We start from the raw sequence: 14796 nt of genomic DNA on the forward strand, positions 1-14796 counted from the left end.
ATGACTGCAGCTCTGCATGAGGTCTTTTTTCTTTTTATACTAAATGTATTTTTGTATTTTCAGTGTCGACCTTGTTGATTGACTGAAGCTGTATTTAAATCCCTGTAGGATGGCAGTGAGCCCTACGGTGCCCGTTACATCGGCTCTATGGTGGCAGATGTGCACAGAACGCTGATGTACGGAGGAATCTTTCTATACCCAGGAAATGTGAAGAGCCCCAGGGGAAAGGTGAGGCCCTGTAGCTGATTCCTGTGACTGTAGTGGCAGACTGCTTATAAATATGAAAAGTGACACCACCTGAAACCTGCATTAAAAATGCAGGTTTTTGTTGTGTTTTTGTTCAGGTACAAACATGTTTTATAGTTTCCACTGTAGAGCAGATAGAATTGATTTTATTTATTTATTTATAACTGACCCGCTCAGCCTCTGGTAGGATTAAAGTGAGCTGATTGGTGGCTGTGCTGTCTGCCGGGCCTAGCCTTTGTTAATTTGAATTAACTGATGAAACATTGGTCCTGCTGTGCAGTGCAGATCATTCAACAAGTTTGTGCTTCAGTTTTTGTTGATTGAAACTGTAGTATTTTATTAGTCTGTTACTCAGCATTAATTGGCACATATTGTTTATAGTTTATTAATGCAGCTTGCTCGCCTTGTGATGATAACTTAGCTCACCACCCTCTGGTCTAAATATGGACACTCCTGATTCCTAAATACTGAAGCTAAGGCTTCAAAATGCAAAGTCCAAACCGTGGGCATCATAAAAGGTGAGCACAGCTTCTGGTCAGGACACGTTTTCCTGATGAGCTTCTGGTCCTAAATTTCTATTTTTAAGTCTATTGAATACAGATATGAATCTGAGTTTCATTTAGCAGATTATTCAGTGAAAAAGAAAGATGAAGCTTGGTCTGCTTCACTGTTCAGCGCTCCTCCATTTCTCAGACAGATCCTGTTTCAAAACTCGGCTCGAGGCTTCATGACGAGTTTAGTCGTAGGACAATATTAATAAATATGCTCTATCTTAATCTTAAATCAACAAAAAGTGCTATTTGTTTGTTCTCACTTGACTCAGCGCAGTTTCTTCACTCTCCACATCCGGAGACATACATGAGATTGCACACAAACATTACAAAACTATGTTTACTGAGTCTGAGTCAACCCACACCGTCTCATCCCTGTCTCACTTCAATAAGGACACAAAGATACCAGGAAACATTCAAATTCAAAATAAATTCTCCCAATAAACCTCGCTCCTCATTGGCTCCTAAACGGAAAAGTTCAGCTCACAGATTAACACTAAAAGACAAGTTAAAACAGGAATGTGTTTTAAGCCTGTCACAGTGTTCAGCTGTGACTCTTATTTTCAGCTCTTTAGCCTGAAGGACCCAAGTGCTCTTTAATAAAATGCTAAACCAGAACGAAGGGTTTGGAGACTTTAACATCAGCACATAAAACTTCCCTTTCCCTCTTGCTCGAAGCTGCGGCTGCTGTACGAATGCAACCCCATGGCCTTCATCATGGAGCAGGCGGGCGGTATGGCCTCCACGGGCTTCGAGAACATCCTGGACATCCAGCCTGAGAGCATCCACCAGAGAGCTCCTGTGGCCATGGGCTCCCCCGAGGATGTGCTGGAGTACATCGCCATCTGCCAGAAACACACCAAGAAGTGAGACCACAGAGATCAGGGACTCAGACGGTGGTCCTCGTGTTCACGTTAATGTCTCTTTAATGATGGTTTTTTTTTATGTAGTTCAGAATCGTTTTTAAAGACCAAAAATATGAAGAGAATTTGAGTGCAAGGGGCTGCGTTTAGTGGTGCAATATTTTCATGGCACTTCTTAGTTTCAGTGGAAAGAACTGGTTCATAAGCTCACACACATTCCCACCCCACCCCCCAACAAATGTGCCAAAGACACACAAATGCACTTCAGTAAACACAACCTGAGGACTTCTCCTCCTCAGTTTGCCTCCAGCTGTGCCTTAATTAGAAGAGACAGACATTCCAGATGTGTGAAAGACCAAAAACAACCTCTGTGCAATCAAACTGGATTCTTTTACTTTGTGGAAAATCTGATGTTTGGAAAATGAAGTCTCAATAAATAATAAGACCAAATGAGTGTTTCATCATTTCATTAGTGTCATCATCTCACTGTTGTGTAGTTTGTGTCCTGTAATAAAGTCATTCTAAATGTTGGAAGTTCAGAGGGACTTGGTCCAGAGGAGCTGACCTTTAAGCCAGAGGTCAGCTGAAGCTCAGAGAGCCCGACTGACCTTTAAAGCACACTTGAGCTGCTGTTGTGCTAAAACATGAGTCTGCAGAATCATGTCTGCTGGACCCCCCCAGCCTTCAACAACAAAGACACACAACATAAAACTCTGAACAAGTTATTCTGATTTTGCAGTAGTTGAAGTAGATTAATCTCCTCTTAATCCTAATGTCAGCCATGATTATATTTAAAAATATGGCACATTATTTTGGACATGGTTTATAAAAAGCCCTTTAACCACAGGCTCAGACTGCTGTCAGGTTCATGTGAGGTTAAAATCCTGAGAAATGAGAGCCGCTTCTTCATGTTGGGAAACAGCTTTAAACCTGTTGCCTAAATGAATGGAAGCGCTGATAAAATGCTGTGCAGGATTAACCGGCGCTGGCGTCCTCAGCTGACACCCGACACCCAGCTCCACATACACACTCGCCCTTCTGCTCGGCTGCGCTCACAAATAGATCCCCTGGCTTGCCTTCGTGGATCTGGGAATGAAAAGGACGTGGCTGGTAATGAGGTCGCTCACTCGCTGCCTGTCCTCTGCCGGCTCAACTCGTAGCTCGCTGCCCACCAGGAGAGACCGAAGAACCGGCGACCAGCATGTCGGACCAGTCGGCGTTTGAAACGGACGTGTGGACCCTGACCCGGTTTGTCATCGAGACGGGTCGCCAGGCTAAAGGGGCAACCGGCGAGCTCACCCAGCTCATCAACGCCATGCTGACCGCCATCAAAGCGATTTCATCTGCTGTGCGCAAGGCAGGCTTGGCCCACCTGTAAGTATCACCTGCGTACAGAGACAGGTCAGCACGTGAAAGCAAAGAATACTGTGCATGAACTTTTGTGTTTGCAGAGGTCAGATGCAGTCGGAGTTTGAGAGCGTTTTGTTGCTGGTGTGTTTGAGCTCCTGTTCAGCAGCGGAGACGCTGTCAGAGATAAACCGCTGCTCATTTCAACACTGAGCGCAGTGAATGAATGGGTGTTTGTGCTGGATGAAGGTCGTGCTGCTCCACTGAGCAGGACACAGAGCCCTGTATGATTTCAACACTCTAATCTTGAATTTAATAACAGAGCATGCTGTGAGAGGAGTGAGACTGCACAGTGCATTGTTAAAATTCTTTGTTTAAGGGCACGGGTGTCAAACATGCGGCCCAGGAGCCAAAACCTGCCTACCCGAGGGGCCAGTTTGGTCCACTTGATGACTTTGCAGTGTGTAAATACTGCAGTAATATTATCAGTTACTTTGTTGAGACAGACCAGTGGCTTAAATCATGAAAACAAAGTTTTTTTTATAGCTCTGCTGTGACCGACTATGGAAAAAACAAATTGTTTCAATTTATTTGTAGTTGCTCATTTTTCTAAAGCTGTTCATCGTGCCACTGTAGATGATAGCTCATTAAATATGAAAATGTTCATGTATTACTTATAATGCAGCAGTCTTAGTGGTACAGCCCACCTCAGATCAAACTGGTTTAGTTTTTTGGGCTGCAGCTTCTAAAGACCAAAATACCACAGTGCTGTAATGAAACATGATTTTCTATAAAAGAAGACTGCTGACACCACACCAACCCATTAAGAATGCATCATTATTCCGAGAGGTTATATAACCAAACACAGTTCAGCATTGTTGCCACTAAAATGGTATAACTGGCCTCACAAGTGAACCATCTCCAGTCCAAGAGCACTACAGTGGAAATTTTAAAGTAAAAGAAGAATTTTCTGCCTTCTGTGACTAACTGAATTTCTCCGCCCACCTGGATGTGAGCAGGTTTTCTCTCACCTGGGTCCTCTGTGTGCGTGACTAAAGTTTGGCTGCTGATTGGTCCATTCAGGCAGGGTCTGGCAGGCGCTGTGAACGTGACCGGGGACGATGTAAAGAAGCTGGACGTGCTGTCTAACGACCTGGTCATCAACATGCTGCAGGCCTCCTACAGCACCTGCTGCATGGTGTCTGAGGAGAACAAGGAGCTCATCATCACCCCCAAGGAGAAGAGGGTAAGTAGGGAAGGGATGCGGTGCCTGTTATGCTATCAAAGAAGTTCTGCTGGCTGAGTCCATCTTTATCTTATGATGAATCATGAGTGATGAGTGTGCTCACTGTCACTGACAGAGCTGATGAGTATGAAGATGGTTTGAGTAACATGCTGCGACCACTGCAGATCTCACCCTATGAGAGATGGAACACACCTCAGCCCAGATGAACACGTATGGGTGTTTTATGCTTTCCACCATCATCAGCTGACTGGATAAGGGAACACATTTGGGAACAATGATGCCCCGTCTCTCTGGTCGAGCGCCCAAGCTGTGGAGCAGCCAGCTTTTCCTTTAATTTGTCACCCATTTTACACCAGAGAAGAAGTCAGAGTCTCGTGAATCACATTAATTCAATTCTGTGAAATCCAATAAGAACCTCCTCAAGCTAAAGTTTTTCCTGTTAACCAAATTCCAGTCAAGCAACTCACATTTGCAATGATTTATGATGGCAGAAGAATATAGTTAGCATTTTAAATTGGAGATTGATGAGTAGTTATACAGGTGGATGTTGGGTTGGTGGAGGAGTAGAAGCAGCAGGCAGCGCTGCAGGGAGGCACTGACATGTCAGAGGGAGAGACGGGAAATTCAAAGCTCAAACTGGCAGAGTGTGGCGGGTTTATCATGTTAGGAAAGTGCGTCATGCACATCAGAAAACATAGATTCACATTTGCAGTGAGCTCCGGACGTCTTTGCCGTCTCTGTGATAGGATCATTCTGGTTGACATGAAAGGCGAGCTCAAAGCTTGGAGTCAACTACAGATCTGTGATCCGCTGAATCTGTCGTGGAATAACGAGACAGACGGACTCACCTGGCCAATTAAAAATGGCTCCCACAACATCACAGATGAGTGACTGGAGCTCCAGTTCAGCTGCTGTTGAATGATAGTTGTTCTTAAACTGGGAGATCAGAAAGGCTTCTCGAAGCAAACGGACTGTGTGTGCATGTTATTACAGGTAGCAGTACTACTCTGTCACTCACTGCCTTTACTGGTGTGCAAGTCATGTGATCAAATATTTAAGCTGGTCCACTGTGGGACTTCTGTTTTGTTCTCACAGACCCTTGAGCACAGCACTGACACCTGATACAGTCCTCATTAATACTGCATGCTGAGTGACACTGCAGGCTGTTACAGTGTAAAGATGTTCTGAAATAACTACCAAATCCACACACTCATTAAACCAGTTCAGATCTGACCAGCAGGACGTTGTTCATTTATTTCCAGTTTAAGGATCTTTCTCTGCTGCTCAGACCCAGCTGTGGTCATATTTAAAGGACAACAATCAACAAAACAGATCATTCGTTATCATATTTAAACTTAAGTGTTATTAAACCTTTAAGTCTAACTGTATTCTCTCACAGGGGAAGTATGTGGTCTGCTTCGACCCTCTGGATGGCTCCAGTAACATCGACTGCTTGGCGTCTATCGGCACCATATTTGCCATCTACAAACGGGTGAGTCTGAGCTCACCAAAGGTCACTGAAATGAATGATGTGATATCACAGAAGCAGGTGTTCACAGGTCGCTCCATGCCTCCTCAGGAGGCTGCAGAAGATTTCTGTTTGAATTTAGTGATGAAAAAATCACTTTCAAGTTGATTTTCTTATATGATTTCAGCTCCATTTCTAAATGTAGGAAGAAGTTTGCACAGTTATGGAAGCTCGATGCACTTGATGAAAAGTATCCCGTTTTTCTGGAACATCTTAGAAGTTTCTGCTTTTTGGATGGATCACCATCCAAAAAGCAGGCCTGGAGATTTCTGCAGGGTGCAGTAACAGACTGCAGACACAAGAGAGCGCTGCTGTCCAGCCAAACCTGGTTTCTCAGAGCGTCCAATCACTTTGACAGCCTCAGGCTGCTCCATCAACAACATTGCACAACACAAAGCTGCAGCTGTTAGCACGCTGTGTACAGAGCGAGTCAGGCTGACGTTAGAAAGGCAGAAAACAAATCAGTGCGGCCTTTAGGCCGGGATGAGCTTCAGACCATGAAACCTGTGATTCAGATATAATATCCAGACTTTTCCATCTTTAAAGAGTTTAATTATAAATGTGTTAAACGAATGTCAGTTTGTGAACTTTTGTTCTAATCTCAGTTTTTGTCCAGTGAACGAGATCTTCCTGTGAACAGTTTCAGATGTGGACTCTTCCAGCTTGGTGTTAAACATGATTTAAACCTTGGAGGTTTGCTGCTGTTCATTTTTCTCTTTTTCACCTTCCTTGTTGTGACATTCAGATCACAGAGGGGGAGCCCACAGAGAAAGACGCCCTGCAGCAGGGCAACAACATCGTGTGTGCAGGCTATGCCCTTTACGGCAGCGCCACCCTCGTGGCTCTCAGCACGGGCGCCGGCCTCAACTTCTTCACACTCGATCCTGTGAGTACTTCGGTCTAACAAAAGGCTTCCACGCCTCCACAGGGCGTCATGCTGAGATTGTCTCCTTCTTTCAGTAATAATCTCATAAACTCAGCATTTATTGTTGTGCCTTTTCCTTTTCTCTGGGTTCCTTGTGCTGTAAATGACTCTGGTGAAGCAAACAGACATTATCCTGTCAGTCGCTGCTCAGTGAGGCTCATCTGCAGTGTACTCAGGGTTTCACAGGACTGCAAACACACAAATCTCTTTAAGGTCTGGCTGAACATTTCTGGCACCTTCTCTCTCCTGGAGTAAATTCAGCATAAGAATATCATCTTACTCTTATCATATTCTGGGTTTTTTTTAAACTGTCCTTTCATTATTTTCGGGTTTTTTTTTTTTTTTCTTGTTTCCGTGTTTAAATATTGGGATGCTTCCCGTTTTATTTCCTGTCTCTTTCATTGCTTCCTGCTGCTGCTGTTCTTTCTCATCCTTCGTTAGTCCTCACAGTCAGTCCGGTCCTGTCTCCGTTTTCCTTCCTGTGAGTTTGTCTGTTTCCGGCCTTTGTCCCTCGTTGTTTTTGCCTTTTCTCGTTTAGTTAATAACTTTGATCAGCTTTTCAATAAACCTAATCTTTTTCTTTTACGTCGAGTTTTTGGTTCACATTTGGGTCCACCTCTGAACTCGAGCTAATTTATATAATTCTCCCCATTTTGACCTTAAAGCAAGGCAGCGGCTAACAGCTGGAGTTGAGCCCACTTCTGCTGATTCTAAGGATGCAGATATCTTCATCCTTATTGAATCATTTCTCTAAATTGTGGTGTCTAAATGTTTAATTGTTTTCTCATTAGCCCATCGGCGAGTTCATCCTGACTGAGAGGAACGTCAAGATCAAGCCGAAGGGGAAGATCTACAGTCTGAACGAGGGCTACGCCAAGTACTTCCACCCCTCCATCAACGAATACCTCAAACACAAGAAGTACCCCGAGGTTAGCGACAGCTGACACAGACACGCACGGCGTCCTCTTCATCCCAGTCCTTTCTGTCTGTGGGTTTAAATGTGAAGCTCCACAGAGCATCGATTCTGCTGGCTCACAGTTAAATTTAACACTCAGTCCTGGAGCCAGATTTCACACACTGTGCGCTCCTCCTCACACTCATCATGTGAGTCCTGACAAAGCATTCGCTCTGCCAGAATCAGTGTTCACGAGGACTTTTCTCTAAATATGTTTTTGAACAGGATTCAGTGACCACAAGATCAAAAACATCATTATTATTTTGGTGAAAGCATATTTCACCGTTAGACATGAAAAACAAAGCAATTTCAGACACACTTTAAATGTGTTGTATAGCTTTACTGCTGGGATAAATAATCCTGCGTCCATGTTTTCAGTACATGCTGGAGATTTACAGAGAAAATCCCATTTTAAAGTGAAGACTCTTAATGCATTCCCGTACCAAGAGCAGGTAAAGATTACCTGCACCCTAACCATGTGACTGGCAGTCAGTGGAGCGTGACTGTTTGGTCAGACTGGACCAAGGAGCGGCGGCTCGGTCAGCTGAGCTGCAGGACGCTGACACACTCCTGTCAGTGCACATCCTGTTCCTCAGGAAGCTTCAGCAGCCCCTCATCTGGAAACTCTGATGTCCACACATGCACACTCAGCACTTCACATTCACGAGGCCAGCGTTTGTTGGGTCATCGGCGTCCTCAGCATCTCTGAGAGATTCACTGACACTCTGCTTTCCTGTGGTTTTCGTGTGATCAGCCCGTTAAATCTCCCGTTTCAGGTTTCTTTGCGTTTCATTTTATTTCCCGTCCACCAACGAAAGCTTCAGCTGCACGTTCAGAACACCTGAAAACCCGGCTTAAAGCTCAGGTGTGACGTGACTGCGTAAAGCTGGATCCTTTGGGGCTTCAGTTTGGAAGGATGCTTTTGTGTTATTTAGTTATTTAGTGTCACATCTTTTGGAACCTTTTATACTTTGCAAAAGTCTTTTTAAAAAAAAAAAAAAAAAATTTGCACTTCATATGAGCATATTTCCCACTAATATCTTCTCTTCCTTGAACACTCATCATCATTCATATTACAGTTAACACAACCCATCATGAGCCAGCACAATTCTGCAGTAACCACAGAGTTACTCACACTCTCGTGAAACTTCGGCGAATCTTCAGTCACGAGGTTAAACTGGAAATGCGCTGTGGGGAAGTCTGAATGGAGTGCAGGCACACGGGGCGTTTTTCTCTCTCTGCTCCTTCTTTAAACCAGTTTTTCACCTGTTGAATCAAAATGCTGAAGATTACAAAAAGAGCTGCACACTGCACAAAGAATCAGCCTGTGGAAAATCTTTTGTTTCTAGAGGAGCAGCCATGCAGAGTCAGATGATGGGCGCCGTGTCGTGGATGATTTCAACACTAAATGGCCTAAAAAAACAAACCTTTGATAACTCAGGTGAATGTCACCTGATATAAGCAATCCTCCTGCTTCTGACTTCTGACTTCATCTCAGCATTAACCGGCTTTAGAACATAAATTCACACCATCACACCCTCAAACACTTCCTCTTTCTTTCTTTTCTATTTCCAGTTACTTTAAATTTGGAAGTTTCGCTGTAACTGGGCTTTCCTTTCTTTCTTTTAGATCGAGTAAGTGTGTGTCATGTTTACTATGCAGACACACGCACACACACCCCCACCACCACCCTTACGAGATATGACTCGGCAAGCACATGACTCTGCCTCACGCTGTGCCAGTCAGAACATGATCCTCGCTGTATGGGAACTCCGCACACCTTCCACAACACGTTGTTGTTGGTGCTGCATTTTAACCTGTTAAACAACAAGTTATGAAAACAAAGTATTTGATTAGGAAGGATATGATCAAAAAGTTCCCACTGAGAGCTCTCTGCCTGTTTCCTTCCTCTGTGACGTCTGCGCTGCTGCAGGAGGACTTTGACCTGTTTGCTGTTTAGTTTTTCCCGTGCAGCAGCAGCAGCAGCAGCAGGGGTCATAATCCCTGAACACGGCAGACGAAGCTGCAACAGACTTGTTTCATTCACTGAGTCTGTGTGTGCAGATAAACCCAGTTTAATGTGTTGTCCCCTAAAAATCTGAAATTTAGAGGCGGTTTCATTATTAGAAAATATCAAATCTGAAAATTAGGATACAAAAGTTTGTCAGTCATTAAACATCAGAATGTACCAGCCGTGTTAAAGCAGGAGTGTCGAACTCCGGGCCACACTGAGAAGATCACATCAATATAATATGTAGTTTCACATCTCTAAAAAGACCCACTTCTTGCAGCATGGGGGTAAAAACTGTAATTATGGTTTTTCTTAAAGGTTCAGTGTGACATCAGTGGGTGTGTGGGAGACTTCAATAAAACACAAAAGATCTTTGATTGTGTAGTTTACACATAACACACAGCTGTGTTAGAACAGATGTGCCACAAACCATCAGTGTTCATTTAATTTGGCTTTGGCTGTTGGTCACATGATGCTGCTGTTCACGGCGCTGTTAGCTTTGTATTTATCACAGAAAATGATACAAATTAATGTTTTTTTGACATCTTACATGGAAGAAGTTAACAACACAAAATACAGTCTAAAACTGGGAAAACTGCAGTTTTAATTTGGGAGTATCTGATTACAGCTTTGCAGAATCTTTGTGACGTCTTTGGTTATAATATTTGGATCGTGTGTGTGTGAAAAACTAAAATGACATTGTGGACCATGGAAAATGTGACTGAAAATCACCAAAATTGCCTTTTAAATGCATTCCCTCCTGCAGGATGGCAGTTCCCCCTACGGAGCCCGATATGTGGGCTCGATGGTCTCAGATATTCACCGCACCATCGCCTACGGAGGGATCTTCATGTATCCCGCCAATGAGAAGAGCCCCAAGGGGAAGGTAAACGCCGACTCTGAGAACGCTACACGCCATTTTTCTTTTTTCCTCTTGGCTCCTTGCTTTTACTCTTGGACTCAGTGGGGTCGTCTCGGGCTGAAAGTACTGAGGCTGAACTGGAGCCACAGCTGTTTTCAGATACAACTATTAAAATGTGAATATTCAGTATTCTAAGTTACTGAAAGCAGGGGAAATTACAGGCAGCTGTGAACAGCTTAGACGTGAACCTGGACAGTAATTAGGCCCGAGCCTCACGAAGTGATCGGCGAGGAGCCTATTGTATTCGCTCGAGCGAAAAACGAAAAAAGGTCAAAGTCGAGCGCTTAAGCGCTCGACTTTGACAACGGACCCTCAAACAAGGTAGGTCAGGTCGAACGCTTCTCGAAAACGTATATATGGGGGTGAATGGAACAGCCCATAATTGAAATCGTTAGCGTCATCAGCTAGCTTGCGCGACGAAAGTGGGTCAATGACGAGCACATTGCGCTCGTCATTGACCATGGACCTCACGACACCGTGGGTCGTGTCGAGACGTTTCCGAAAACGTATATATGAAGGTGGCTGGATTGGCGCATTATTGGAATTGTTAGAATTGTTCATTATTATTATTCGTATTATTGTTTCTGAGTAAACGATCGCTAATTTGACCCCCTGAACATATACGAAAAGTCACCAATTTTTGCATGCAAGCCAGGTCTGGTGAAACATTTTGTTTTTTATTGGCGCCATTAAAAACCTCAAAAAAGTGGCGAAATAGTGCCCCCTAGAATTTTCAAATTTTGCATTCCTATGGGAGGGGCAAAAAAAAAGTTGTGCGCAGAACCACCAAATTCACGTCAGAAAAAGACCACATGAAGACCGACAAAAAATTACATTATGGAGTTGCCGCCTGACAAACAGTAAGTCGGCCATCTTGGACTGAACTTTGACCTTTGCCGATTCAGCATTTTTGCACACCTCGTACTTGAATTAACTTGTCCTAGGGCATTAAACCGACTGCCACCAAAATCGCTCAGGAACATCTTCACAAGTTGGGCATCAAAAGATGTGCGAGGTTTTATAGAATATTCAACGGTGTTGCCATGGCAACCGCGTGAATTTGGTCTTCGTTTTTGTCTCTCGCCGCAATATTGTTTCGCCATTCGTTCGCACAATCTTTGTTTATAGGTTTATAGGTGCAATAGCGCCCCCTACAGAAGAAAACGAAAATTTGTATGGAGGTCCAGAATTTTCGTTTGTCTGAAACGCATGAAAATTTGTGTCAACACTCATGACATCATCCTGATCAAAAAAGCCAATCACACCCATACTCTATTTTCTACCACGTTGCCATGGCGAAGCCAGAAATGCCCCATTTTATCCCTATGGGAAAAAGTGAAATTTCTCCAATACTAAAATTTCAGCTTACTTTGCCCAAAATACATGAAATTTGGCTCACCCACTCACGATGTCAGCCTGATCAAAAAAGTCAATCACACCTATGTCATATTTTGGACGTTGTTGCCATGACGATGCCAAAACTGCCCCATTTTATTCCTATGGGAAAAAATGTGAAATTTCTGCGATTGAAAAATGACCCTTGCTTTCTCAAAAATGCATACACATGCCTGAAATTTGGTACACGCATGCTCCACATCTCCCTTAACATAAAACCTACAGGTGAAAATACTGTAATGTGTAAGACGTTGCCATGGCGAAGTCCAGAATATGGCATCTTTTTCCTTGAGTTAGCCAATTCATCCATTTCAAAATTTCACATGTAGCGTGCAAAAAAACGGCTAAAACTGGCACGGCCGGAAAAGCACGGTTCAAATCGGCACCGGCGCTTGGGCGGCGGCCGGCGAGGGCCTATTATCGCCGCTTGCGGCTTTAATTATTATTACTGTTATTACTGAAATACTGAGGAAGGCATTAATGTAACCTGGAAACTAAAAAACTTTAACATTTTAGCCAGTTTTAGTGTTTTTTTTCTTTTTCAGTGCTTAACAGAAACTGAAACCATGTAAACTCCCAAAAAGTTCCACCAGAGAAAATATTTACGTCACAAAAATGTAAGAATCTTTCACGACCAGGTGTCTGAACTCTGCTCGGACTCCCCACATCTACCACGGAGTTCACCTTGGTGTGTAGACAGATATAAGCACGATCAGAAACATTGTGTGGTTGATTTTATTTATATAGAAATTATCACAAATATAGAATACAGAAAAACACTTTGTCTACTCAGAAATTTGATTTAAATAAAGAAAAAGTAAAAACTTTCAGTGGGGACAAAGATTGAGGAAGTCAGCACGTGGTAGACGGTATACTGTACTTCCCAGTGAAGACACTCGATATGGCAAAATTATACATGATAACCATAAAGAATTTTATTCTGCAGCACATCACTTTTCTTCCACATGAGCACGGTTACATCTGAAGAGGGATCGGCTCAAGATCGGCCCTCGGTCCTGGAGGGTGAGGTTCGGGGTCGGACAGTCACCAGGTGTCCCGCACGGCTTTTTTATTGCCACACATCGAAGAAATGCCCACATTTTGGTTGGCTCTTCTTTTCATAAGCCAGCACTGCGGGACACGCAGCTTTCCAGAGTTTGGCTGTGCCATGAAAGGTCAAGTGGAGGTTAAAGTGTCACAAGCCACACACGGTTTGTGTGGATTTGATGGACACTAAGAAAAGAAATGCAGCCACAATAAAAAGGGGGACACCGCTCCACTTCTCCATTCTGGGACAATTTTCTTCCTTTTTCTTGTTGTCATTTTCCCATTTTGTGCTGATTGTGCGTTGATGGATGCGGTCCCACTGAAACTGTGACATGATTATGAGACAGACTTGCAGCTGGAATAGCTGCTAACAGCAGTTGAGGACAAACTTAGTTTATACTTAGAGACGGAGTTGGAAATGTTACATTAAAAAAAAGACCTTCACCTGTTACCTGCAAAGTGTGTGTGTTTATTTTATTAAGTCAGATTACTAATGCCTCTGAGCAGCAGTCTGACTCGTGATCGGTTTGTTGGGATCTGCCAGAGGACGCTCGGATGGTCCAGAAGGTCGGATTTTAACCACCGTGGAAACACGTGCGCATGCAGTCGATCACGGGCATCACGATAAATGTGTAGAGGTGATGACTGTGATAATGTGACATGTTTGTGGACATGTGTAAACCCTCCCCAAACCGGCACTGACTCGGTCATATTTAAATCTTTTAAAGGACCAAATGGCTCCTTCACACAATCAGCTAAAACGATTTCAAGTTAAAGTGGAAAACAGCAAAGAAGGGGAAACATTCCCCTGAAACAGCATTCCTCCTCCTCTGACACAAACTGATACAAACATCACAGCAACATTTACATCTTCTCATAAATGTGACACACACAACTGAATCTTACTGAAAGGTTTATGTCAGCAAACGCATTAGATATGCTACCCTTATTGTTCTGCCTCATGATGATGTTGTAAGGTCTCCACCTTAAAGCTGTGATGCGGCTGCTGCTAACTGGTGCTATGTGATTAGAGTTGTAGATTCTGGCTAATATCAATATATATATATATATATATATATATATATCCATTTTCCTCTTTTTCCCCTTTTGCAGTAATATCTGTATTGTGAAAGTTTTTGGCCACGATTATCGTGAAGTGAAACTCTTCATTGAGATTTTAACAGCCAGCAGGAGCTGTGTTGTTGTGTTGTTGTGTTGTGTGTCTTTTGGCTTCTGGTGCCCATCATTAACTGTATGTTTGCTTTAACGTCTTCCCAAAGCTGCGGCTGCTTTACGAGTGCAACCCCATCGCCTTCATCATCGAGCAAGCCGGCGGCCTCGCCACCACCGGCACCCAGAGGATCCTGGACGTTCAGCCCGAGTCGCTCCACCAGCGGGTGCCCTTTGTGGTCGGCTCACCCGATGACATCAACGAGTACCTGTCCTTCGTCAAGAAGTTCTCCTAAAACTGCGGGAGCTTTGATTGGCTCAGCTTAAAGTGCAGGGTTCTCATAATCGGGACCTGAAGGTGTTTCTGCTTTGGCTCTAATGATCACAGGGAAACAGGATCTTTGCTCAGAGTTAAAGATTCATTTTAAGCTAAAAAATAAGCAATCAGGTTTATTAATGATGCCTTCATGATTCAAACAAATGGTTGATGAGGTTCCTGGACCTGGGTCGGTATGTTGCATATAAACATAAAACAAATCTGATGGCAGGAGGAAGAAGAACCGTCTCATTCATGAATTTTCTGTTTGAGT

The 14796-nt window shown here is 43.6% G+C and overlaps 2 protein-coding genes across 3 annotated transcripts in view; both read left to right on the forward strand.

Annotated features, from left to right (window-relative positions):
- Positions 1-2102, forward strand: part of LOC115775887 (fructose-1,6-bisphosphatase isozyme 2-like) — a 2924-nt gene extending 822 nt beyond the window's left edge. The window contains exons 2-3 of the mRNA XM_030723397.1: positions 109-228; positions 1476-2102. Coding sequence (XP_030579257.1) covers positions 109-228; positions 1476-1667 — 312 coding nt within the window. The 3' untranslated portion in view covers positions 1668-2102. The remainder of the gene's footprint in view (positions 1-108; positions 229-1475) is intronic.
- Positions 2103-2684: 582 nt separating this feature from the next.
- On the forward strand, positions 2685-14763 carry fbp2 (fructose-1,6-bisphosphatase 2). Of its 2 annotated transcripts, none has more exons than XM_030723544.1 (7): positions 2685-3034; positions 4091-4253; positions 5653-5745; positions 6527-6667; positions 7498-7635; positions 10439-10558; positions 12936-13271. In XM_030723544.1, exons 1-7 carry the CDS (start codon positions 2862-2864, stop codon positions 12972-12974), a joined length of 867 nt encoding a protein of 288 aa, XP_030579404.1. In that variant the 5' UTR covers positions 2685-2861; the 3' UTR covers positions 12975-13271. The 2 variants fall into 2 exon arrangements, with proteins under 2 accessions (XP_030579404.1, XP_030579402.1); XM_030723542.1 differs by lacking the exon at positions 12936-13271 and adding an exon at positions 14317-14763 and having other exon boundaries at positions 2688-3034.
- The last annotated feature ends 33 nt before the right edge of the window (positions 14764-14796 follow it).

The sequence above is a fragment of the Archocentrus centrarchus genome, unplaced genomic scaffold (assembly GCF_007364275.1).
Source record: "Archocentrus centrarchus isolate MPI-CPG fArcCen1 unplaced genomic scaffold, fArcCen1 scaffold_26_ctg1, whole genome shotgun sequence".
Classification (NCBI taxonomy): domain Eukaryota; kingdom Metazoa; phylum Chordata; class Actinopteri; order Cichliformes; family Cichlidae; genus Archocentrus; species Archocentrus centrarchus.

Bases quoted from the DNA above. Each gene is read 5' to 3' on its own strand.
- fbp2 (XM_030723542.1), top strand. From the start codon at position 2,862: ATGTCGGACCAGTCGGCGTTTGAAACGGACGTGTGGACCCTGACCCGG. The intron at 7,636-10,438 runs GTTAGCGACAGC...TCCCTCCTGCAG, and splicing joins AACACAAGAAGTACCCCGAG to GATGGCAGTTCCCCCTACGG. The intron at 10,559-14,316 runs GTAAACGCCGAC...GTCTTCCCAAAG, and splicing joins AGAAGAGCCCCAAGGGGAAG to CTGCGGCTGCTTTACGAGTG.